Source organism: Alosa alosa, chromosome 13 (genome assembly GCF_017589495.1).
Source record: "Alosa alosa isolate M-15738 ecotype Scorff River chromosome 13, AALO_Geno_1.1, whole genome shotgun sequence".
NCBI lineage: Eukaryota > Metazoa > Chordata > Actinopteri > Clupeiformes > Clupeidae > Alosa > Alosa alosa.
Window position 1 is genome coordinate 22,565,723 of NC_063201.1, and position 27,500 is coordinate 22,593,222.

At 44.6% G+C, this 27,500-nt stretch overlaps 1 protein-coding gene across 8 annotated transcripts in view; it reads left to right on the forward strand.

Moving 5' to 3' along the window:
• Window positions 1-27,500, forward strand: part of adgrb1a (adhesion G protein-coupled receptor B1a) — an 86,809-nt gene that overhangs the window by 30,437 nt on the left and 28,872 nt on the right. For 5 of the 8 annotated variants that reach the window (XM_048260316.1, XM_048260319.1, XM_048260320.1 and 2 more), the window contains exons 3-14: window positions 11,643-11,804; window positions 13,335-13,436; window positions 15,508-15,687; window positions 17,574-17,903; window positions 18,496-18,597; window positions 19,335-19,441; window positions 20,620-20,814; window positions 21,002-21,070; window positions 21,182-21,290; window positions 23,115-23,258; window positions 24,941-25,010; window positions 25,897-25,999. In XM_048260316.1, the coding sequence (XP_048116273.1) occupies window positions 11,643-11,804; window positions 13,335-13,436; window positions 15,508-15,687; window positions 17,574-17,903; window positions 18,496-18,597; window positions 19,335-19,441; window positions 20,620-20,814; window positions 21,002-21,070; window positions 21,182-21,290; window positions 23,115-23,258; window positions 24,941-25,010; window positions 25,897-25,999 (1,673 nt within the window). The remainder of the gene's footprint in view (window positions 1-11,642; window positions 11,805-13,334; window positions 13,437-15,507; window positions 15,688-17,573; window positions 17,904-18,495; window positions 18,598-19,334; window positions 19,442-20,619; window positions 20,815-21,001; window positions 21,071-21,181; window positions 21,291-23,114; window positions 23,259-24,940; window positions 25,011-25,896; window positions 26,000-27,500) is intronic. The other 3 variants (XM_048260317.1, XM_048260321.1, XM_048260322.1) reach the window with 3 other exon arrangements.

Here is a 27,500-nt window from a genome sequence, read left to right on the forward strand (position 1 = left end):
ATGAGGGTGACACAGGCAGAGAGGAGTGATCCTGGTTGGATGTGAGGACGCCCTAATTCATGCTATATCTTAAAGATGGCAAGAGAGTTGGGCGAAGCAATTTCTTCAACATGACCTCTGAATATGAGCAGTGCTCAGAGCAAAGAAGGAAGTGCAGCACAGGGGGAGAGGAAATGATGCTGAAGTTTGAGAAAATAGCTTGGACAGTGAAAAAACAAGTGGGAAAAAAGACTAGCGTTGAGTGGAAGCAGAGGCAAAAAAAAAGGTAATGGACAGAAATAAAGAACAGAAAGAGAGCGTGAGGAGAGAGAGAGAGAGAGAGAGAGAGAGGGGAAAGGATGGAGATGTGGTGAGAGGACGAGGGGTAGAACAGAGGTGTGGAATAGTGTGAGGACGAGGGGTAGAACAGAGGTGTGGAATAGTGTGAGGGTGAGGGGTAGAACAGAGGTGTGGAATAGTGTGAGGGTGAGGGATAGAGCTTGTAGAAGTGCTTCAGATGGAGGGGGTGCAGGCTTGGGAGTGGGTGTGTGGAGACATATCAAGCTTGCCTCAGCTTTCTCCCAGGTCATATACAAAAAGGTTGCTATAGGAACAAAGAGATTGGATCTCAATGGTATTGGTGCATCTAAGCACTGTCAGGAGATTTAAGGTATTTATCTTATGCTCCCATGTGCAACATGAATGATGTGTGTGTGTGTGTGTATGTGTGTGTGTGTGTGTGTGTGTGTGTGTGTGTGTGTGTGTGTGTGTGTGTGTGCGTGTGTGTATGCGTGCGTGCGTGCATGTGTTCTTATCAATAACCCTTCCCGGGCAGAAGATGGATGTACTTGGGAAGGAGGGAGAGAAAAGCATGGTTGTTTTCCCTCTCTTGTGGCCTACCCAAGGAAAGTGGAAGACCCATCTGAACCCTTTTAGTGGAGTGGAGGTGCTTTTGATTCTCCTTTTTGATCCGCCACTTTTCTTCATCATCCATCTTCTGAATTGAAATGTCGCATCGGCTGACTCCTGCTGGCAGCTGGAGTCCACCCCCACAAACACAAACACACACACACACACACACACACACAGCCCAGGGCATACCTCTGTGCTAATGCTACTCCACTGGAGCTACTTTTCTAGTACTCTCTTTAGGCATTCTCACACCTCCAGCTCAAAGCCACGTCTATAATGCGGAGCGCCTTTCATTTAAAGTGGGTGTGGGATAGGACGTCTATAGTGAGGAATCTTTCATTTCAAGTGGATGTGGAATAGAACGTCTATAACGAGGAACCTTCCATTTAAAGTTGGCGTGGGATCGGGAGGAGTCAGGTGGTGGAGAGACATTTGTTGGAGGACAATAGTGATTCGGCTGGGACTTCCCTGGGCTCAGAGGAAGCAGGTGTTAATAGAATCAGGTGTGGTGGGGAAAGCTGGGGAAAAAAACATGGTCTCCCCTCTCCAGACTCCAGCTCAACGCAGCTCATGTGCTTTCTGCGTTGTGTGTTGTGTTAGCAGTTATCTACCAGCAATCCTCGGTCAAGCATCGCTGGCGTGACCGAATGACCCATTACTGGTAGCTTGGGGGAGGTGTTGCGGTTATTTTTAATGGATATGTAATAGGAGCTGAATCGTAGCTTCTCTGCACTGGGAGATAATGGCGACGGGGTCTCATTTAGCCTACTGGGGGTTTGGTGGAGTAAATATATTGTTATAGGTTAGAGGGCTAATGACTGTGATGGGCTGAGGAGGGAACACTTTATGCTGACAGTACAGGGGGGTTAATGGGGTGAGGGTGAGTGTGTCATGTGTATGTGTGTGTGTGTGTGTGTGTGTGTGTGTGTGTGTGTGTGTGTGTGTGTGTGTGTGTGTGTGTGTGTGTGTGGGGGAGTCCAGGAGTTTTGTTTCCTGTCCCCCAAGCAAGATTAATCAATGTGATGTGATGTGTGTGAGTGCAGCTGTTCAAATATTTATCTTGGGCAGGATACTGACTGCAGGCAAGCAATACACACCCACACACACACACACACATGCACACATAACATAAATCAACACACACACTCAAGTAAGAAACAGTGGATTAAGCCTGAGCCGTAGCCAATGGGGCCATGACACAGAAGGATGGAGGGAAAGTGCGAGAAAGAGAGAGCGAGAGAGTGAGAGAGAGAGCGAGAGAGGATTCCTTCTTGGTGCATTGTTTGCTTTTTGATTGCCACAGTGCCTTTGCCTTGTCTTGGAATTGAGTGCTATTTTATTCATTGTGAAATGGTGAGATCCAAGGTGACATTCAGCCAAATACCTCCTCCTTTTCATTAATCATCTCTCATTCTTGCCTCACAGACGTCCATTCCTGCCTCACCCTCCCCCCACTCTCTTTCTCTCTATCTCTTCCTCCCTCTCTCTCCCATCATCCATCTCTCTCCTGCCATCCCTCTCTCTCTGTGCCTCTCATTTCCTGCTATCTGTAGGCGTGCAGTTGGCTGCTTCTGTCCTCTGGGTGTCAGTATGAACCATGTGAAAGAGCCCTGCAGACACAGCATGCTGGCTTACATGGCTGTATGAAAATGCTCAGGCTTTTACCCTCTCTCTCTCTCTCTCTCTCTCCCTCTCAAATTCAAATTCAAATTCAAAATGCTTTATTGGCATGGCAATTCGTGAAGAAAGTGTTGCCAAAGCATACAGTATCTATATGTATATATATATATATACATATAGTGTATAAGTAAGTATATAGTATAAGTATATATACTCTTTTGATCCTGTGCGGGAAATTTGGTCTCTGCATTTATCTCAATCCATGAATTAGTGGAACACACTCAGCACACAGTGAACACACAGTGAGGTGAAGCACACACTAATCCCGGCGCAGTGAGCTGCCTGCAACAACAGGGCACTTCAGCCGTGCCTACTGGTCGGGGTTCGAACCAGCAAACCTCCGGTTACAAGTCCGAAGTGCGCGCGCACACACACACACACACACACACACACACACACACACACACACACACACACACACACACACACACACACACAGGAAAAAGCTTAGAAACCCGGTCGTCTCAGGAGGGAGAGTTGGGGTGAAGAGTGTAACTGATTCTCAGGTAGTGTGTGTGTGTGTGTGTGTGTGTGTGTGTGTGTGCATATAACTGATCCCGGGGTAGTGTGTCTGGTCTGGGACACTGATGGGCTGCTCATCGATGGCCGCAGTGCACTGGGACACACAATCCGTAACCAGAGAGCCACTCTCACTACCCCCCTCCCTCCAAAACACACACACACACACACACACACACACACACACATACAGAGGGACATAGGTGACTTTCAACAAGTTTCTTTCTCCAAAGGAAGAGGAGAGCTTCAAGCTGCACTAATGCCTACAGCATAAACAAACCCTCTATCACACTGCACATCTTACACACACCACAGACAGTTCCTCATCTCAGCAAGAATGCCCACAACATCAATAAACCACACATCTACACACTCTCACACACCATACACACTTACACACTTTAGGTGAGCATACAAACACACACATTATAACACCATATTCACATTTTAGTCTAGTTTAGTCAAAAAAGAAAACTAAAGGTATCTTAGTCTTAGTCGGTTTTAGTCAACACATTTTAGTCTTTTTTTTTTTAACAAATTATTTCTGATTACCATTTGAGTCAAATAGTGTTTCACACATGTCAATTTTCCAGCAATATTGTGTGTCCACAACACTGTTATAATTACTCACATTAGTATGTTTACTTTGGTTACACCAGGATTTGACCATAGACGTAAAAGATTTGAATGGACCACTGTCGAGAGACCAGCTGAGACCAGTGTTTCTCAAAGTGTGGTCGGGGAATCACTGGTGGTCCGCAAAGCTATCCCAAGTGGTCCTGTATCAGGAGGTTATAATACATTGTAAGCCCCAATGCAGTGTAATAATGTATTGTATTGTATTGTATTCTATTGTATCCACCTGATGTAATTTGTGGAGTATTGATATACATTTCACAAAGACATAAGACATACAAAAAAAGTGGGTATTACAGTATATTCTATTCTGAACTCAGCCTTGACAAAGAAATGTCTTTTGTTGTCAAAAATAGGTTCTATCAGAATCATTGCTAAACTAATCTCCCAGTGTTTCAGGACAGTCAGTCATCGTCTTAGCCTTAGTCAAAAAAAAAAGGTTGTTGACGAATAAATTAACACCTTCAGCTCAGATGGTAAGCCCCAATGCAGTGTAATAAGAATGCAGCAGCAAGACTGCTGACTGGTACCAAAAAAATGGGAGCATATTACTCCTGTCTTAACTCCTCTCTTCAATGGCTACCGATCCATTTAAGGATTAATTTCAAGATACTGTTGATGGTTTTTAAAGCTCTAAACAGTCTGGCCCCAACCTACATCTCTGACCGTTTACACTCCCACTCAGTCCCCAGGTCTCTTAGATCTTGCAGTCAAGGTCTTCTTCACATCCCTCGCTCTCGGGTCAGACAAAAAGGTGACAGAGTCTTTGCAGTCGCTGCTCCATGCTTGTGGAATCAGCTGTCATCTGACATAAGACACGCCCCCTCTATCACTGCTTTCAAATCTAGGCTCAGAACACACCTGTATCCTCTAATGTCAAACTTGCTGTCTGTAATTCTGTATTTGTCCCTTGTTGTTACTTAGTTAATCTGTAGATGTGTATGTGTATGTGTATGTGTATATGTGCTTTTATTTGTTTAAAATATACAGCATCTCTATACATTTACATTCAGATTTATTTACATACACATTTATTCATTCAGTAGACAGTTTTTCCAAAGTGACTTACCGGCACATTAGCACACTAGCTCTTTTGATCCAACTGGAAGCTTAGTTGGATCGGGCTGAATCCAGTTGGTTGAGTTGTATACATGTACATGAGGCATATTATTCCGATTGAGCCATTACTCCGTTTGTAATCAAATTAAATGTAAATGGGGCTACTGTCCCCGGAGCAACTCTGGGTAAAGTAGAAGCCGGGAATTGAACCCACAACTTTTCTGGCTACTGCATGCTAGCCCAATTTACTCATTTACATGTAGCAAACATTTTCATCCAAAGTGACTTACAGAAAGAGAATAACATTCAACTTTAGTTACTGTAAGCTGTGTACAATGTGCTTTAGAAATACATTTCACTTACGTAACTCCCCCTATTTCCACCGGTCCCGTATTTCCACCGTCTTGCGTGTATGTGTCACTTAATATCCATTTCTATACAAACCAAGACAGCGGACTCCTATAGAAACGCAACCACGCACAACATAGGTGTATCTAAATTAGCTATGTACCAAAAATTACATTTTACCGTGACTCGAGGAGCTGTAAACAGTGTTGTAAGGCTGCGTGTACACAACCGCTTGGAGCTCCAGTGGAATTTTAATTTCACAACGAGAATTCTCGGTCTAACCGTCCATGTGCCGTTGAAACAGTGTAAATAGGCGACCCATCAGGCCAGCATTATAACTCCGAGCGTGGTAAACAAAATCGGATATTTCAGGCAGTAAATGCTCCCGTTAAGAACCAAACCAGATTTTGTTCAAATCTACACAACTATGGCTACTGAAAAATGTAAGGTTCATTTAGTAAATGTTATTTTGAAGTGTTAAAAAACATCGTTGTTTTAGAATTTCTGAACAAAAGTGGTGATAATTGGGGGTGTTACGATACTTTCTTACTTACTTACTTACTTACTTACTTACTTACTTACATATAGCTGTGTCAGAATGTTATACAGTGAATATAAGTGTGTAATAAGTACCTGTGAACGTAGCCTTCAACTGAAGTGTTACAGAGACTTCTCAGGTCCCTGTTTGGAAGCAAAAGGGAAGTGGAGCTGTTGGGCTTAGGGTGAGAGTGAACATGGCCTTTAGAGTGGATCTGTGGGCTGGAAAGAGCAATACCGAGAAAAAGAGAGCAAGAAAGATCATATACATAACTACATAACGTTTCATGCTTATTATTACTACTACTTATATTGTATTAATGCTTTGGCAATATTTTATGTACAGTCATGCCAATAAAGCTTTTTGAATTTAATTTAATTGGGAGAGAGAGGGGGGGGGGTAGAGAGAGAGGTAATGAACTGGAGGTGGTAGACAAGCGCAGGATTGTAAGATTGATAAAGGTTCCTGGCAAAGTTGGGTGAGACAGCTGGAATATCCAGGTGCAAGCACTTAACAAAAGGAGCAGGGGAATTATTGAGAGCATAATGAAATGTCCTTGGTGGGAGAGAAAGAAAACACGACATTATTCTCCCCCTTTTTGTCACTTCACTTGTCATAAATGAGCTGAGAAATTTTCATATTGCTTTGCCGTTTTTCACAGGAGAGAGAATCTTATCAGCCAAATGGAGTTCCCCTGCCTTCCTTTCGCCCCGTGTGAATTCTTTTGATAAACGCTCTCTCTCTCTCTCTTTCTCTTTCTCTCTCTCTCTCCCCCTCTAGCTCTCTCTCCCTACTCTTTTTATCATCCTCCCCAATCCGCTCAGTCCTTCTGCTATTCATGAAGCACATTTGCTCTAAATAAGCCTGAAAATAATTCAGGCAAAGAGCTCAAGGTTATTCCACCGCACTTTCGCTCACTTATGTCTCCCCAAGGGACTGTTGCAGACTTAAGGTGGGTCCATAAAGGCATCCATAAATGTCATTGGACAGAGGGCCAGTTGAAATGAGCCGTGATTGGGTAATGGGGATGTCAGCGTTGGGTGTGGTTGTCAGACAAAAGACTGCATACATCCTGATTTGGGTGGTAGAGTTTGTGAATGACGGAATAACGTGCTAAATTGGATTAATTTTTTCTCTCAGTTCTTAGCAAACTTTTGGTGCAAATGCATGCTGGCGATGTGTGGATAGCTTGTGTTCACATAATGAGACCTGGGTGTAAAATTTGCCTCGACAAAAGCTGAAGCAATCAGCCCAGCCCCACAACAACAGTAAACAAGCTGGCCTGCATCAGTCAGTCTCGCTGAAGAAAAGCAGATATTGATTGAGCTTGTCAGTGCGTGTTCTTGGGGGAGATGGGGATCTGCCCTCTGGAATGAAGTTTGCTGAGTGTTTTACTTGTGTGCCCACACACAAGCCTGGTTAGGTTTATGTGAAGGGATGAATTGATAGCAGGAGAGGCGCTTGCAGCCGCGCAGTAGATCACAGTGGGTGGGTGGCTGGCCTGATGAAACCCTTGATCTTCGCAGACTTAATGTACTTTTTTTGTAAATAATACCCCTTAGATAATGCTCTTTGTAGCATTTACCTGCTTACATCCGTGATGTATTCAGTTATTCGGGATGTTTTGTCTTCCTCTGTCCTTTCCTGTCTTTGGTGCATAGAGTACGCTGCTCAGCAAGTTGCAGAGGCTGGGCCAGAGCTGGTCTGGGTATGGCTCACGTCTGGCATTGACCTGGCCCAGATAAGGTCCATATTTACACCAGAGCCAGATGAAACTTGTCCTCCCTGCTCTTTCTCTCTGCTGTGCACCCCTGCAGTCCCCATGAACTTGCCCACCTCAGTTGCCACACAGTAAAATTGTATTACCCTCTTCTTTATCCCCCACTGTCCTCTGCTCTCTTTCTTTCCACATTCTCTCTCTCTCTCTCTCTCTCTCTCTTTCCCCCCATGCAATTGATTTTGGAGTAATTAAAAATTCCATTGTCTGGAACCCAGCCAGCTTCATGTTCTATTCATGCAGATTAATACATATTTGTCTGTGCCACTGGGGGTAGACAGGCAACAGTCTTCTCCATTAAACATTCATGAGAGTGCAGGAGGCCGGGGCTTGTCTGCCTGCCTGCCTGCCATGTTTATGGGTCCACATCCCTCCGCCACGCCAATGGCCCACCGAATGGGGATTTTTATCACTACTAAGGGAGGTTTTAATGTTCATAGTATGTCAATGAGATGTCAGTGGTCTGCAAATGGGTAAGAATGGGTTGGTTGAACAGACGATAACGACTACCACCATCACGCGCACACTCGCAATCTCCAAGGATAGGGTCACCATTAGAACATTATATTACAACCATGGACAGAGGTTGCCTGATGCCGAATGAATCACTACTGCTACACAAAAGAAATACCTGACAGTGAAATTACCAGCTTGACTTGACACCAGCAAATAGAAATAGATAACCTAAACAGCACACACAATGTAGCATGTAGTATACAGTATCACCACACAATTGCTAATATATACTATATTAACCACAGCATCAGTGCTCAGATGTTAACACAGACAGACTGCTGCAAGTGTGTATTTTCCAACAGGGAACAGAAGTAACAATTGCTATCCCTGATCCTACTCTATAACAAAAAGAAACCTGTAACTCACCTTATATCCCTCCTGTTGTGTTTGTGGTCAAATGTGACCGATTGACAATTCTTTTCTCTCAAAAATATTGTTAACTTATTCTGACTACCATGAGGCTCCTTGACTTTGTTGACACAGGTTATCATTTCAGGTTATCATTTCAGATCATTTTTATAACAATTTGAGTGTTTTATTTAACTTTAGAACACCCATGTGTATTTCCGGTCAAAAATGACCGGCCATTAGAAATTAATGGGTGAGAAAATGGTCAGTGTATAAAATTGAGTCCAGGCACATACTTATTGATCAGATGGACTGTATATGTGCTTCTGTACAATAAAAAACACACACAAACACACCCTCACTCGCCCTTTTTGCTTCTACTGTATGCCAGCCCCCACTGGAACCTTTCCCCAATAGAATCTTCCCCTTTTTATGACTTGCATGAGCTCAGGTCAGTGAGGCCTGCAGGCCATAATTAGCAAATGGAAGTTCAAAACTGGTTATATCCAATAGAACACAAGTTGATACAAAGGTCTATTACAAGATTTGATGATAATATGTGTGTTACTATAGATTTATAACAAGTTATAATGCAGCAGCCATTTTTGACCAGGAAAACAAAACAAGTAAACATAAAAAAAAACACAACAGGAGGGATATTAGAAGTTGACTTTATCCATTCAGCATGTCATTGACACATACATCCAAATTCCTGGCTACACTTCGGCATTGCAAACGCATTACATTAATCAAAGTCAAAGTCTGCTTTATTGTCAATTTCTTCACATGCCAAGACATACAAAGAGATCGAAATTATGTTTCTCACTGTCCCACGGTGGAGACAAGACATCATTTTACCAATTAAGTCCACAGACAAACATAACATTCAAGAAAACAATAAAAAGTAAATTAGTAGGATAAATAAGAGCAGCAAAATTGGGTTGAAATTGTGCAATTGTGCATAGACAGTCAATATAGTAGTGCAAAGTCAGGCCAATAAATGGCCTGACTTTGCACTACTATATTGACTGTCACATTAATGTCTGAAGATGGGTGAAAAAGGTAGCCTATTCTTCCATTTTGAAGAAAACTCTAGGGTCCTTCAGTTCTCGTTTCCCTTTCACTTCTATGTGTCACTTTTACACTTGCTAAACATTTGGGCTGCTAATATCTAATTCCAATACAATCCAGAAACCACATAACTGCCAGACGAAGTAATAACATTCCAGTATGTGACAGAAAGTAAGATCAAAGTCCTTTTAGGCAAGTCCCTCCACTCGGCGGCCATATTGTAACACTTTTTGGGCCCTTATCGGGCATCTATTTCGAGCAGAAATGCGCATGTGTAAAGACACCAACCTTGCTCCAGTGGTGAGATCACAACACATGACTGGCACGATGTATTCATAACACACCACATGAATGGCACAATGTATACACATGTCGACTCTTTTGCCGCGGAAGGGGCGGGATATGTGTAGACAACTGCCATATTGACATTACAAACTTACCCCATGCAGGAGGATTTTCTGAGTGCTGTGTCAGAGACTTTCTAATGAGGAGACACAGCACTCAAAGAATCTCCCATAGAAATGTATGGAGTTATTTTTTAACGCAAACACAGCAGCAGTCGTCTATGCATATCCCGCCCCTTCCGCCGCCAAATGTTGACATGTGAATACATCGTGCCAATCATGTGGTATGTTGTGAATACATCGTGCCAATCATGTGGTGTGTTGTGAATACATCGTGCCAATCATGTGGGATGTTGTGAATACATTGTGCCAATCATGTGGTATGTTGTGAATACATCGTGCCAATTATTTGGTATGTTGTAAATACATCGTGCCAATGATTTGGTATGTTGTGAATACATCGTGCCAATTATGTGATCTCGCAGCTGGAGCAAGTGTCGTGATTTGTGAAGCCTTGCGCACACACAATTCTGCCCGAAATAGATGCCCGATAAGTGTCCAAAAAGCGTTACAATATGGCCACTGAGTGAAAGGACTTGCCTAAAAGGACTTTGGCTGTGTCCCCTCATTACAAAGTCTCTGGTAAGATCATTTAGCAATTCCCAGCAGGCCGTGTTCCACTGTAACTAGGATGACCAGACGTCCCGAAAAATTTGGGACAGTCCCGATATCCAAGCAGTTGTCCCGAATCCTGAATCCTGCCCTAATTGTCCCGAAAATTATACTCAATCAGGATACTGAGTCGTTATTTTCTGATAAACATTAAAAACTGTCCGTAGAGAGGTTGAGTCGACTGCATGCAGCCCCCTATGGCAGCTAAGTGTCTGGATGCAGCCCGGCTACTTTGTTTCTTTTTGACGTTCTATAATTAGGCGCGAATATGCACTGACAGGACATTGAATGTGCAGGCAGCGCAGCAGGCAGAGCCAGCGTGTGTGCAAAAAAAAATACGTCGGAAGGTCGGCCTAATGTCCATGTAGTTTTAACATAATCTACTTAATCTAACAATTATTTTGTATTCTTACTTAATGACCCATAATTTTGGCAAGGCTTGTTATTAGCGTTAGGCTATTATCCTTATTCTGAAAGGTCTGATTTGCACTGTTACGCAGTCATTGCTTTTTTTTTGTTTTTTTCCAACAATGACATTTTGAGTTCATGATTTCTCTGTTGTATTTTGAGGCAGACTTGATGTTTGAATAAAATGTGTTTTGGTACAGGTTTGAAAATTAGCTGTAGGCTTACCCCCCCTCCCCTCCGAGAAAAAAAAGTGTCCCGAATTTCAGCCAATCTCATCTGGTCACCCTAACTGTAACTTTTTAGAACAAACTAACAAAATCAAACAACTTTTAGGTAGAATGTTTTATGTCTAACTACAGGTAAACATTCATTTTTGGAACATCTCAATAAGAATTAAAACCCAATGAAAAATGATTTAGCCTACATAGCTGAGAAGGGTAGGACACACCATGAGAAGGGTAGGATACACCATGAGGATAGGCAAATGGTATTGTAGCAATCAGCCAAATCAAGTAGTAAAAAAAGAACAAATATTTATATTGGGCTACCAAATCCAGCTAAAACTCTGCATGGATAACTTTGGGAGTTGAATAAGTAGGCTATTGTGCCTGTGCGTTAATAAAGAGTTCCTGCCTACAACTGATGTTATATGATTCTGCGCCACCAGCGTTTTGAGCAACCTTTTTGGGCGACCCTTCTGGTATGTGCCCAAAATCTAGACAGCCAGTCACTGCTCGCTGCCTATACGTTTTGTTTGTAAGGTCTTATAGCTGAGTTTCTGTCTGTGTGTGTGTGTGTGTGTGTGTGTGTGTGTGTGTGTGTGTGTGTGTTGTAGTTGGAGGCTGGAGTGGCTGGGGCCAGTGGGGAGAGTGCAGCAGTGAGTGCGGAGGTGGAGTCCAGACTCGGACACGCACCTGTCAATCACCTGCCGGGGAGGCCAACTTCTGTGATGGTGCTCTGGAGGAAGGACGGCCTTGCAATGCTCAGGCCTGTATAGGTGAGACCTCTCTTACAGGATATCTCTCTAACACACACATGCACACAGACACACACACACACACACACACACACACACACACACACACACACACACACACTCACATGCAACATGCAGTATGTTCACTCACTGTATGCATGAGTGTATGCATGTACAAACACAAACACAAACACAAACACACATACACACAACCTCATGCATGCTTACTCACACAAAAACATACATATACATATACATACACATGCAAACACACAGGCATTCAGTCATGCATGCACACATTACATTCATATACATTCACACTCACAATCACACTGGGATTTTCCCAGAAGGCGTTGCCCAGGTCATTTAGCGAGCAGCGTCGGAGGATCAGCCCTGGAACAACACCCACACACACACACACACACACACACACACACACACCTGTGTGTGGGTCTTATGGAGATTAGCTCATCCACCACTGCATAACCTTGGTGTCTGGTGCTCACTCGCAGTGGCCGTTCAGACGTGCGGTTCATTATGAATGCAGTGGGTTCATGCTGTGGAATGATTTCATGGGTCTCACACAGTGCAGTCATTCACATCTCAGATGTCTTTGCTTTCCCCATGTTTCTATGTATGTATGTCTGTATGTATGTATGTGCATGTGGACTCTTGAAATGTCTGTGTCATCTCTGTCCTCGTCATCTGATACCTCCAGTTTGCATCAGGGTCTCATATTTTAGCACACATATACACACACACACACACACACACACACACACACACACACACACACACACACACACACATACACTCAGACAAACTCATGGAAAATAAGGAAGAGTGTAAATAAAACACATGTAAAATAAAGTCAGTCTTGCACATATGCATATTGCACAATGCCATAAAAGAAATACAGTACACATACACACACACACACACACACACACACACACACACACATGCATGTTCATTGCTTGTGCTTGACAAAATGACAACTTACTACCTCAAGTAGCATCTCAACACAACAGAACAAAACAACACACTGCACAGCTCCAGTGCGATAGTGATCATGTTCCACACACACTAAACGCTGTCATACATCTCAGCCAGGCTCTAGGTTACTGTCCCTCATCCTCCTGGCCCCATGGTACGGGCCACACACTTGCGAGACACACCTTGTGTCTGTGTAGTCAATTGGCCACTGGTGTAAAGAACCCTGAAAGTTACACACTGACAAGAAACGGCGCAGTCGGCCTGCCCTTACCTGCACCAATAACAGGGGAAATTTAATCAGAGCCATTATGCGCTTAATGCCGCCCCGGGGACATTTAGCGTTGCTATGGCGAGATTCAATTTCCCCCCCAAATAGCTCCCCCCACTCCCCCACTTCCAGCACCCTCCCACTCGAGCATGGTTGGGCATGAAGCGTAGAAATGAGAGAGGCGCTGTCCAGTCCGGACTAGCCCTCCTCCTGGCATGTGGCCCACAGCCTCTCCTGGAACGTCCGCTAACGTCCGCTAATGTCTCTGGCCTTGCCGCACCCCGCAGGCAAAGGGCGTGCCAGCTCTCGCAGCCAGTCGCTGCGCTCCATGGACAGCCGCAAGCGTGACGAGTCAGACAAGACACGCGCTGGACAGTCCCCCCAGACAGGTAAGGCAATGAGCCACATCAGGTCATTCTGTCCGCTTGGGCTCCTAACACGCACTAAACCAAGACACAACGTATTAAACACACACTGACCACACCTAAACTAACCAACAGCAGCCCAAACTTAAGGGAAGCCATTATTTAAATCTATCAGAAAAAAAAGATATGCATTAGACTACAGCTTTCAACAGACCAGAATCCATGTCTAAATGACCAAGACATATAATACCATAAATATATAAATCATGACTGACAAAGACTGTACACAGGTTGAAAATGAGCTTGATGGAGACTGGAGTGACTTTGTGTAGCAGTAGACTAGTGGTTTGCTGTAGTCACGTGAGTGTGGATGATGTGAGTGTGACTGTATGAGTTGCCGTGTTGGATGCTTTTAAAGTGAACTTTTGTTTCCATTGATCATAGCCATCATGGTTCCTTTAACAAAAAAACAAAAAAAGACTGATCTGTTTAGCTGCTCAAAATTGTTTTCCCAGCAAAATCAAATACACACAGTGATCACCTTATCGGTTATTTTCCTGAAGAGTGAGGAATGTTTTTCTTTTTTTCCTGGGGTTAATTCCCAACACTGCCAATCTCAAAACACACAGCCAGGTCATATGTGAACAGTTGTAGACAAGCCCCAAAGTCCTGATTGTCTAGTTCTTTTTCAACTGGACAGTTATGACTGCCCGATCCTGTTTGAATCTGGCCGACCTAAGTCAACAACAATTTTCTTCTAGCTACGGTCTAATCAGACAGATGAGCCAAAATATGCTGACTGACATATCTAAGATCCAATGCATTCACTTCAGTTGGGAAGTCAATGCTCCAGATATGGCATCAGTCCCTCGAACGTCCCAAAGCGCCCCAGCAGAGCAGAGCAGAGCACCCCTCTACCTCTCCCCCTCTCTTTCTCTCCCCTCTTTTTTAGCGTAGACAGCTGTTCCTGCATGCTAATTAGTCTGGGCCCTTTCCCTACTCTCCTCTCCTCCTCTCCTCTTCCTCCTCTTCCTCCTCGTCCTTCTCCCTGCCCCTCCTCTTCCTCCTCTTCCTCCTCTTCCTCCTCTTCCTCCTCTTCCTCCTCTTCCTCCTCTTCCTCCTCTTCCTCCTCTTCCTCCTCTTCCTCCTCTTCCTCCTCTTCCTCCTCTTCCTCCTCTTCCTCCTCTTCCTCCTCTTCCTCCTCTTCCTCCTCTTCCTCCTCTTCCTCCTCTTCCTCCTCTTCCTCCTCTTCCTCCTCTTCCTCCTCTTCCTCCTCTTCCTCCTCTTCCTCCTCTTCCTCCTCTTCCTCCTCTTCCTCCTCTTCCTCCTCTTCCTCCTCTTCCTCCTCTTCCTCCTCTTCCTCCTCTTCCTCCTCTTCCTCCTCTTCCTCCTCTTCCTCCTCTTCCTCCTCTTCCTCCTCTTCCTCCTCTTCCTCCTCTTCCTCCTCTTCCTCCTCTTCCTCCTCTTCCTCCTCTTCCTCCTCTTCCTCCTCTTCCTCCTCTTCCTCCTCTTCCTCCTCTTCCTCCTCTTCCTCCTCTTCCTCCTCTTCCTCCTCACGGGTGGAAACGAGCAGCAGTGCCACCATCACACACTGGAAAACGAGCACTTCCAATGCATGCTGGGAATGCGCCCAGAGTGGCCTTTTGAGCATGCTCAGAGCGTGCACACCCAAACTTTGCAGCACAGACTCATTCTCTCCAGGGAACCATGAAGGGGCTGTTTTCCCCGGCACTTAGAGATGGGGGGTCCCAATGCCTGGATCAGCAGATCGAGGCTCAGCATCTCCATCACATAAACACTCACACAGATGTTTTACTGCACACTTCTCTGTGTAAAAACTCATATCATAGGATGTAATCTGCATGTAGGTATTTGCGTGCCGATATTGTCAGTGTGTGTAGAAGTGTCTGTCTAGATGTGTAGATGTGGGTGTTGTGCTTTGTCCAAGAGAGTAAAATGGGAAATATGCAACTATGCATTTTATATGTATCTGTTTTGTGTGTGTGTGTGTGTGTGTGTGTGTGTGTGCACTCACGTGTGTGTATGTGTGTCCTGTGGGTGGCCTGTCCCTTTCTCTCTATAAATCATATCCTAGCTGCTCTGATTGCAGTGAACGGCGTGTGGGAGGAGTGGTCACCGTGGAGCCTGTGCTCATCCACGTGTGGTCGGGGCGAGCGGGAGCGCACGAGGACCTGCAAGCCGCCGCAGTTCGGTGGGGAGCCGTGCACGGGGCCTGAGAAGCAGATGAAGTACTGCAACATTGCTGTCTGCCCAGGTAGCCACCCACACATCACCACAACAGCTACACTCAGAACAGATGCACACCAGAGCCCCTGTAGCTCTTCAAAGCTCTTAAAGACTCTGTGTGAATTGATGATGCTGCATCTGACCGAAATGGGGAAACAGCTGCCAGCTGCCTTGCTGCCTTCAATTGTCTAATGAGTCACTTTTCCAAAACAAGGATCAAGGTACCAACTATGAACTTAGTTTCGGACAGCCTAGCAAGTGCTGTCTTCCATATACAGTATTTATTGTTGGGACACCGTTGCAGCCGACTTAACTTGATAGAATATTGGACAAAGAAAATTGGACATTGAAGGCAGCATAATGGATACATCTATGCTGCCTTCAAAAAAGATGGTGTCTTAGAAAGACAAATTCAGTATTTGATTAGAACATGCCTCTATACCTTATTTCAGACAGACTGTCTGTGTTGACAGTTGGAGTTTCTCATTGTTGAAAACAGAAATAAAGAGATTGTTGAAATGTTGACAATATAAATCTTCTAAAATCGTCTTCAGTATTTCAGTCGTCTTCAAGTATTTTTTTCTTTCTTTCTCGGTCCCTGTCAGTCACTGATGTTTTCTTCTGGCTAAGAGGCGGTCGGTCATCTGTGCCAACTTGACAGCGTGGAAAATCAGTGTGCTGGCGACATGATGGATGTATGCTCTCAGCACAAATCCCACCGTGTGTACTCATGTGTGCTGTAAAGCAACGGACGATCTGTGTCATTCACTATCAAAGCAGGTGTTTGGCCAATCACAGTGGTGTCTTGAGGCACAAAGGAGATTTGAAATTGACTTTTCAGTGTGCAGTTCAGTCCTGCTGAACACATGCATCGTCTTTATTTTCTGTATAAATTTCTTATTAGTGTTTTGGTTCTCTACATTTGATAGCCTTTATCCTGCTTTAAATGAATATTTGAAGGAAACTGCAGACACTAAGATTGGGTCTTGTGATGACATGAACCTTTTTGCCTCAGAAAAGCAGCTAAACTAGAAATGGCAGCGAGATAATTAATCAACATCTCCAGCTTGTTGACAGTGAATATTCCAGGAATTAAAATGACCAGCTTTTGTCCTCCCACATACACCTGAAAATAGAATGACCCCAGGGGGACACTGAGATGTGATTAAGATAAGATTTGATTTTTTTGGCAAGGCAATCACTCCACTGGCCAAAAAAGGGAAAGACATGCTGGATGAACTTGCTAGAAAATCACTTCAGACACATATTCTGTTCTCCAACAGAGCAACCTGGAAAAGGATTTGACCTGAGTGTCAGCAAAATGAATGGGTACCGGTAATTCGGGAGTGTCTTTTGTAACAATTCTAAATGTTTTCACCCTTTCACAACTGAAGCACAAGACCACTTTGTTTATAGAAATGAATGTCTAGGTGTCCACACACAGCCAAAAGCCATTGCTCAGCAGCCCTATTTGTTAAATGCAAGGAGGCAGATTTTTGACATTATGGATTTTTGGGAGCCTTCTTGCCAGTCTGCTAATTTCACCTAAAAGCCTGCAATTTCCCTCAGTAGATGGAAATGGGTAGCTGTAGCAGGAAAGATCCCCTACAGGCGCTCTGCACAAGACTGAAAAGACATCTTTGTGTGTCTTTGTCCGTCTGCAGTATTTTCTCTTTCATACACACTCTCTCCTCATGAATTAAATAATCAGTTGGAATTTTGAACAGCACTACAAAATGGTTTTGGATTTACTGCTGTATATAGTGTCCTACATAGTGGGCAAGTGAACATTTAAAACACAGCTTTGATTTTGTGATTCAGAATTCACCAAGCACTGGGTTTTTAAGAAGGGACAGTTCAGTTTTATCCCATCCTGATGTTTTTTTGCCCCTCTGCTCCTCTTTGCCCCCCCAGTGGACGGGGTGTGGAACGAGTGGTCCAGCTGGAGCTCGTGCTCAGTGACCTGCTCCAACGGCACCAAGCAGCGGATCCGCGAGTGCAGCGGGCCCTCGTATGGAGGCTCAGAGTGCCGGGGCGAGTGGCTGGAGAGCCGGGAGTGCAACCTGGGCGAGTGCCCGGTGGACGGCGTGTGGCAGCTCTGGAGCTCCTGGGACCCGTGCACCAGGACGTGCGGCGGCGGCAGCCAGAAGAGGCAGCGCGTCTGTAAGGGGCCCTTCTTCGGGGGGAAGCTGTGCCCGGGGGACCGCGAGGAGGTGCAGTCCTGTAATGAGAAGAGGTGCCCAGGTGAGCTTCCATTCATCCTTCCAGCAATTCACTCATCCATCCATCCATCCATCCATCCATCAACTCAACCCACTTGTACAGTGTACAAACATTTTAATTATGAAAGACGGATTAGATGACAAAATGACTGAATAGTTATTGATTATTCAAAGGATCTGTCATGAATTTAGTGTTTTCTGCACACCATAAACACATCTGTTCATACTACTGTAACATTAATGGTATGTAACTACACTATTCACAGTTGGAAATAATGCATGAAAAAATGTATCTTTCTTAGTCTGCAACATCTGGGGCAATATTGGATTTGCTAACAGATGCAAATTAATTTTGAAGAGAAAAAACAATACAACTCAGCTGTCCCATAATTCTCCATTAGTGTGTCGTCGGCACATTGTCTGCTTGGTTGGCTTTTTTAGCCTGCCAAGGCGATTGTGCGTTTGTGTGTGTCAGTGTGTGTGTGTGTGTGTGTGTGTGTGTGTGTGTGTGTGTGTGTGTGTGTGTGTGTGTGCATGGGATCATGTGTTTTTGGTGTGGACTGGCTGCGTTTGTGATGACTCTCTTCCCCCCTCTCCCCCATGGCCGCAAGCAGAGCCCAATGAAATTTGCGACGAGGAGAATTTCTCCAATGTGGTGTGGAAGAGTACAGTGGCAGGAGACACAGCAGCAGTGCGCTGTCCCCCCAACGCTCACGGTAACTCTCACAAGTCAAGCAATACACACACACACACACACACACACACACACACACACACACACACACACACACACACACACATGTAAACACACACACACACACACACACATACACACAAATATACTTAATACATACATACATCAGTGCAACTGGTTTTCCAAACTTGACACTCATCTGTCAAATAAATTATGATTGCCCTTAAATAGTGATGCAGATATCTTTATTCATTAGTGGTGCCTATGACCTGCAAAAAACTCATTTTTATTTAGTAATTTTGGTGAACAAAAGCGATTTGGTTGAAATTGCACAGAGCCCAGTTTGTGGTGCCTGCTGGGACTGTGTGAGAGATTCACACGGTGAGGGAAAGCTCACTCTTGCTGTGGCAGCCCACCTGCTGTGGACAGGGACAGAACCAAAGGAAGGGGGTTGTGCCGAACCGGGGAGCCAAATGAATTGCTCCAGCAGATGAGTTTGGGACATTTTCTCCCTCATTCGCTGCTCAACCTAGGTGTCTTTCTCTGTCTGTGTGTGTGTGTGTGTGTGTGTGTGTGTGTGTGTGTGTGTGTGTGTGTGTGTGTGTGTGTGTGTGTTACTGCGTGTGTGTGTGTTACTGCGTGTGTGTATGTGTGTGTGTGTGTGTGTGTGTGTGTTACTGCGTGTGTGTATGTGTGTGTGTGTGTGTGTGTGTGTGTGTGTGTGTGTGTGTGTGTGTGTGTGTGTGTGTGTTGTTCCAGGGCTGATCCTCCGACGCTGCTCGCTAAATGACCTGGGCAACGCCTTCTGGGAAAATCCCACCTACATGAAGTGCGTCTCCAACGACTACCGCAGCATCCAGTCGCTGGTGAGCCCTCCGCATCCAGTCTGCCCACACACACACACACACACACACACACACACACACACACACACACACACACACACAGAGAGAGAGAGCCTCAGCAAGTAGCAACACAAAGCCAAGGTCCCTGAGTACACATTTTGCTGAGAAAATGAGATAGACAGATATAGAGAGAGAGCAAGCCAGATATAGAGAGAGAGCAAGCCAGATATAGAGAGAAGCGGCTCCACATGGACTAAATCTGTACTGGAACAAAATATACTGTACAAGAAAATCAATTATGGCCCCAGCTGTGGCGCAACTGGCTGGGGCACCTGCACCGTACGCCGGCAACCCGGGTTTGATTCCCGCTCCGTGGTCCTTTCCGGATCCCACCCCTGCTCTCTCTCCAATTCGCTTCCAAATTGTATCATATTGAATCATATTTGCAGACACTGAATCTAGGAGATAAGGCCAATTATACAATTTATAAAGTAAACTATTTAGAATCCCTTAAAAAAACACAGTCCTTTCCTTTTTCACCGTGATGAAAAAATATCCATCCAATGTAGAAATAAAAATGCTTGAGAGATAAAAGCCATGAGGTCTTAAGAGGCCAACAACTCATAGTGAGTGCTTTTCCGTTGCTTTCAGTACAACTCCTCACACTAGCGCCGCACACCGGCACCAAACTCTTTCATCACCACAGTGTTGATTGTGCTTCAGTTCTATTTTTGTTTGCACCGCTCAAGAAAATCCACTGATTATTGAATGTTTGTCAGTGCTGGCACATAACCACATAACATGACGAACGGCACTTCTGACTTTGTCTGAGTGGCTCTTTGTAGGCGATTACCGACCTAGTAACTCTCTAGTTTCAGGTAGAAACCCCCCCCCCCATCCCCCCTCCGGAATTGTAACAGAAAAATCCTATGCTACAGGAATTTTTCTACAGACTGCTGTCGGTGCATTCCCTCTATATTATATTGGAGTTATGTTCATGCTTTGTTGCAAAAGACACATATTTAGTTAGTTTATTCTTGCGCTTCTCAACTGTAGGGGGACCCTGACAGCAAATCTTGTTAAGGGTGCCTTTAATCCAAGTCCTGGTCAGTAAGTCTCTGATTTCGCAGCAAACGTGGTTTAAAATCTTATAAAGGATCTATAAAGGTCCTCTTTCTTTGTGACTTTTGATTCCACAGACTCGTGAACACTTGTCCAAAGCACAACGGGGGCTTGTGGGAGATGGCGTCTCCGAGGTCATGACCAAGCTGAGGGTGACATCCAGCGACGGGACGAGCTACAGTGGTGATCTGCTGGCCATTGTGGACGTGCTGAAGAACATGACGGAGATCTTCAGACGAGTCCAGTACAGTCCCAGCAGCCTGGACATGAGGGTTGGCAGCACTTTTAAGTCACCCACGTCAATCTTTTAGATAGCCTGGGAGATTGGTCCATGAATACTCCCATTTATTTCTTTCCTTCTTTCTTTCTTTCTTTCCTTCTTTTCTTCTTTCTTTCTTTATTTATTTCTTGTCTCTCTCTTTATCACAATACATATTTCAATCTGCCTCTCTCTGACAGAACTTTGTCCAGTCAGTGAGTAACCTGCTAATGGAGGAGAACAGAGACAAATGGGAAGAAGCAGAGTTGGTGAGTGATCTCTCTCTCTCTCTCCCTCCCTCTTTCTCTCTTTATCTCATACACTTATAATTTGGCCACGCTAACACTGATATCTTCTTTCTTTCTCTCTCACTCACATAGCTTGGGCCAAATATCAAGGAGCTTTTCCGTCTAGTGGACGACTTTGTGGATGTCATCAGCTTCAGAATGAAGGACTTCCAGGACACCTACGAGGTCACAGACAACCTAGGTACATCCCAGTGCTCCTGTCCACGTCCTCTCTCTCCTTCAGCAGTCACAGGGTGAAGCAGTATTTAACGACTCCCATCCCCAGGAGAAATGTTACTTTTCTAAAATAAATATGAAAGTATAGGTCTGCATGATCTGTTCTCCTCAGTATGACCACAGTACTTAGTGTCAGTGTATCACTTCATTATTTCCTCTTTCCACACACTTTTTTCACCCTGATCTCTGGCTCCAGTGAATTAACAGGTTACCAAAGTGCTGGTCACAGCAGGGTGATATATCGGCTCAAAACCAGGCTGAAATCCAGAACAGTTCCCTAAAAGCCTTCCATCTGTAGGAGTAACTAAACGAGAGACTTCTTAGGCTATTCTGAACGACTTCTGACTCTTCCTGTCTGTCTCTCTCTCTCTCTCTCTCTCTCTCTCTCTCTCTCTCTGTGTCTCTGTCCGCCTGTGATCACAGTGCCAAGAAGCTTTTAGTGATGTCAGTGAGGTGCTGTTTGAAGTCCTGTGAATGTGCCCAGGTACTTTCAGGGTGTCTAGGTCTGACTGAAAGGGGGGACTGGGGAGCACATGCTCAAAGACACCAACACAACCTGATTGAACTCTTTAATACTCTTTTATTCTCTCTTGCTTTCTCCCTCTCTCATCCTCCTACATCCTTGCCAGCCGCCGTAGAAGATAGACACTTACACGCGCATGCCCACAAATAACATGCTCATACACACACACACACACACACACACACACACACACAAACCTGCATACACAAACACACAGTTTTGTTCCCATTGCTGTCCATCACAAACAGACACATGGCAAAGGCATCATAAGAATGTAGTATTACAAGGAGGGGGGAATCAGAAGAAATATTGTGTCAGGATGTGTTGGCTACTATCTGCTTCACAAAGCCACAGACACACACACACATACACACACACACACACACACACACACACACACACACACACACACACACACACACACACACACACACACACACAGCACAAGGAGTAGAGGGAGATGGAAAAAAGATGAAGAGTGATTCAGTGAGAATGATTGGGTGGACTGTAAAGGCACTGACAGAGGATTTCTAGCCGATAAGATCGAACAGTCTCAAAGGAGGCTTTGAAGGAAGGCTGCTATCTGTGATGAATTAGATAAAGTGATATCAGCCCTAAAATAGGGCTCACTGAGAACTGTCCACTGCACTCAGGGCTTGATAACACACTCACTTGTGGTTACCATGGTATTCTTCAGAATTCTCAGCCATAATCTCAAATGTGCAGTCTTGCAGCCCACAGTAACTGTGAATTCTCAGATGGGTCTTTGTCATGTATGGCACAAGAGTTTCCGTCTGCTGTCTTCAGAGCAATAAAAACAGTTGTCCCATCTCTCTATCTCTGCTAACATCTCAGCTCCGTTCCCTCCCCCCTCCTCTTCCCCATCCTCTTCCCCCTCCTCTTCCTCCTCCTCTTCCCCTCCTCTTCCTTCTCATCTTCCCCCTCCTCTCCCCCATCCTCTTCCTTCTCATCTTCCCCCTCCTCTCCCCCATCATCTTTCTCCTCCTCTTCCCCTCCTCTTCTTCCTCATCTTCCTCCTCATCTTCCCCCTCCTCTTCCTTCTCATCTTCCTCCTCCTCTCTCCCTCCTCTTCCTACTCTTCATTCTCTTCCTTCTCTTCCTCTCCTCCTTCTCCTCTTCTGCCTCATTTTTCTTCTCCTACCCTCTGTTCTTATTTCTCCTACTCTTCCTCCTTCTTCCTCCTCTTCCTCTCCTCCTCCTCCTTTTCCTCCTTCTCTTCCTCCTCCTCTTCCTCCTCCTCTTCAGTGTTGAGCATCCACAAGCGGCCGGTGTCGGGGACTGCTGACATCAGCTTCCCCATGAAGGGCTGGAGGGGTATGGTGGAGTGGGCACGCAGCTCTGAGGACCGCGTCACCGTATCCAAAGACGTCCTGGCCACCGACAAGTCAGGTGAGGCCGCTCCATCCAATCACAGAGCTTCCCCTCACAGCAACCATAACAGGACTTCCTGTTGCAGTCGCCCACAGAGTCTTCCTACCTCTCTTGACCCATCTCTTCCTCTCTGCTGGACATCTCCTCTGTCCTGACTGTAAGGAGACCCTTTTAATAGACATGGGCAGCAAGTCCATACTAAAACAACACTGGCTACCTGCCTCTCCATGCTTACTTCTTTGCCATGCAAAGACCACTGAAAGAGATGAATGAAAATGGACATTGAGAGTGGGTGATTAGTGTGATCCCTGTTTCTCTCCCTTTGTCTCTCTCTCTCTCTCTCTCTCTCTCTCTCTCTCTCTCTCTCACACACACAAACACACACACACACACAAACACAAGCACACCGGTGTTGTGTGTTCCCTTTTAAATGACATCGCCTGAAGCCTCTGTCCTTTTCCATTCCAGTGAGTCTGACCGTTTGTATCGACAGATAGGCCAGAAAGCATGGCAGAGCGGAGGCATAGCCAGCCCCCGTGAGCAGCCCAGACGCTTACGTGCACACACACAAATACACACTCACACACGCTGTTCCCCCCAGTGCCCATGGGAGCGCAGCTGAAAGCCCAGAGCGTCAGCCGCTGCCTACACAGCTTGGCAATCTCCCCAGCAATCACAGAGCGTAAGCCAGACAGTTTGAGTGTGTGTGTGTGTGTGTGTGTGTGTTTGTGTGTCTATGAGCGAGAGTATGTATATGTTGATGGGAAAGCAGATGGGACAATGTGTATATGCATGCATGCAAGTGTGTGTGTGTGTGTGTGTGTGTGTGTGTGTTTCCTGTGTCATTTTTGTTTTGCCTGAGGCCCTGAGCCTTGTCTTCCTTTGACAGTCCTGCAGTTTACATTTTTGATGGCTCCTGGAGTTAGCTGTGTTAATCTTTTTGAGCTCGATGCATATTTCTTCCTGGCCCTTGAGCAAATTCAGGCTGCTATGGAAACAGATGATTGTGCTATCATTTGTCTGCTACTACTGTGTGTGTGTGTGTGTGTGTGTGTGTGTGTGTGTGTGTGTGTGTGTGTGTGCGCGTGCGTGCGTGCGTGTGTGTGTGTGTGTGTGAGTGAGTGTGTGTGTGGCTGCAGGTTTCTTTGTATTCACTGTGTGTGGCTTTGCATGTGTGTGTATGTGTGAGTGTGTGTACATGTGTGTTTAGCGTTTATAGATGGTTGGGTATGTAGGCCAGCACTGCTGTGAGCCACTGGCAGTGGGGGAGGGAGACAGGGTGACCTGTATTTTCTTACTCACCTTAAGTGGCACAAACTTCGGACACCCACACAGACACACCAACACCCCTACACACACACACACACACACACACACACACACACACACACACACACACATATTTACAGAAACAAAAACACATACACACACAGATACACACATAAACACACATAAAATCCAAACCCACATACACACACATGTGAAGTCATTAGCATATTCCAACACTGGATGGGGGGGCTGGATAAAAGCAAGCACTTTTAGCACAAACCACGCACTTGTTCACACATTGTGCGGCACGTTCCCTGCCAAAAACAAGGATTACCCCATCTTTTCAATGCAATGTTTTAACAAGTGTGTGTTTGTGTGTTGAATGATCCTTTTTGTTGTTGTGTTTGTGTCTATGTGTTGAACACATGAAGATGATACATCATCATTTGTGACTGGAATCGTCCTCTACAAAGATCTGGGTAGCATCCTGTCCCTTGGGAGGTGAGAGCTAATTGTTTTTTTGTTTTTCTTTCCATCCACCTTTTTTCCCTCTCTTCATCTACAGTATCTTTCACACTCTCTCCTTTCCCTGAATTCTGTCTATCCATTCTTTGTCTCACTATCTGCCCCCCCAGTGCTATACTCTGCTTTGTTGCTATGGGAGCGGGGTTCTGTACTATTTACCACTTAAATTGGCCTGCAGTGGCCCCAGTTGAGACTCTCTAAACTAGCTCACTTTTTGAATAAGTAATGTATGAACACTGTTAAGTATTTCATGCATGTAAATTAAATGTATTCCACACCTTGTGGACTGTACACTACGGCCATTTTAAACTTTTATTTGAGCAGCTGTCACAGAGCACAAGGGCACTTTATCATGCTCGTGATGGGGGAGACTTATTACCATAGCAAACATGGAAAACACATGTTTGGAAGTAGCATTCACATGGCAGAGAGCCCTCCAATCCTCCCACACACACCGCTTCAAAATAAAATCTGCATTCATGCATCTGTGATCAGGAGGCTTTTCCCTTCTAGTTCTCATTGGCATTGCTCTCTACCTCTCTCTCTCTACCTCTCTCTCTCTCTCTCCCTACTTTCTCTCTCACATCCTCACATGTTTGATAAGTTGTGAAGAAATGAGCCGAGTGGTTTGTCGTGGGAGAGCCTGTGCAGCCCCAGGCATTTGCATTGCCGGATCACATGGAGAAACACACTGTAGTGGGTGGGGAAGTGGGTGGAATAGCTGTTTAAGGGGGGGGGGGAATAGCTCAGATTGACTCTGTGATCTGATCCAATAGTCTGATGGAGGTGCAGGGGGGAGTGATGGAGCTGACAGGGTTTGATGTGAGCTTTAAGACCTGCATGTCTGCCCTTTCCTGCATAGAAACAACACCGTGCTCAATTCCAAGGTGGTTTCCGTGACAATCAAGCCCACGCCAGGTCCCTTATCCACACCCATTGAGATTGAGTTCTCACACGCCTACAATGTGAGTAGTCTTGTTTTCTTATGTAGCAACTAGCAACCACAAAGGCTTACACTATTCTGTGGAATTCCTGTGTGACTTGTGTTATAACCTGGGCTTTGAACCAGATTTTTCTTCCAATTGTATGGTTCTGAACAGAAACAGTATTTTAATGTTTCCGGCTTTCGGTTCAACCCTAAAATTGACATTCTTGAACCGGTTAGAACAAACTTCCTAAACTGGTTAATAACGTTCCATGTCAGCCGCGGGACATACAAATAGGCTGATCACTAGGACTTATATATTTTGTTACTCATACTTAGTTATACTTATATATATTGTTAATCTACATATTTTCCTTAACTCTATATCTTATCATCAAACATTAAAAAAGCACTATAGGCTACATTATGCGGAATAACTGTAATTCTGACATGCCTACATTTTTTTTTTCAGTATTATACCTGTACATGAATTAAGAGAAGGAAAATTTCTGTCGTGTCGTTTAGCTGTCCAGCATTATTTAGCTATATCAAAGTCCTTTTAAGCAAGTCCCTCCACTCGGCGGCCATATAGCAACGCTTTTTGGGCATTCATCGGGCATCCTATTCAGCAGAAATGCACGTGCGCAAGTCCTCACGACACCAATCTTGCTCCAGCGGCGAGTTCACAACACAAGATTGGGAAGATGTCTTCACAACACACCATATGATCGGCTCAATGTATTCACATCACACCACATGATTGGCTCAATGTATTCACATGTCGACGTTTTGCCGAGGAAGGGGTGGGATATGTGTAGACAACGGCCATATTGGCGTTACAAACTAACCCCATGCATTTCTATGGAGGGTTTTTTGAGTGCTGTGTCTCCTCATTAGAAAGTCTCTGGCTATATTCTCGTTTGCTTGACCCAGCAGATTTTTACAACAATGCATTGGAAATTCATAGCCTATCTAAATAGATAGAATTCATATTTAAAACCAAACATTTGTAAAATACTTGGTACAATATACCTCTTATGATTGAGCTTGAGAGACAGGCTACAGCTTGGGATACGATCTTGATTAGGCTACTTGTTGGCGGCAAGCTTCTCTATTACATTTATCCCGATGACGAAATGCTGGGAAGTGAACCTCACCAAGTCATATTGCACAGAAATCTTGTCAAAGAACGAAAAAATAACAGTATTAACCGGTTACCATTATTTAAACGATTCTGTTCCGGAACATAAAATGTTCTGTTCCTAGCAAAACATCAAAAGGTTTGTTTTCGTTCTGTGAACTTCAAAGGTTTGGTTATAACTGACTACTGTGTGATTAACCATATCCAGTTTTGTGGTGGTTGTTTTGGACAGGACATACAAACCTTGACAGTAGTTACTTGACAAATATGTTAAATGTATATTGATATATATATATATATATATATATATATATATATATATATATATATATATATATATATATATATATATATATATATATATATATATATATATATATATATATATATATATATATAC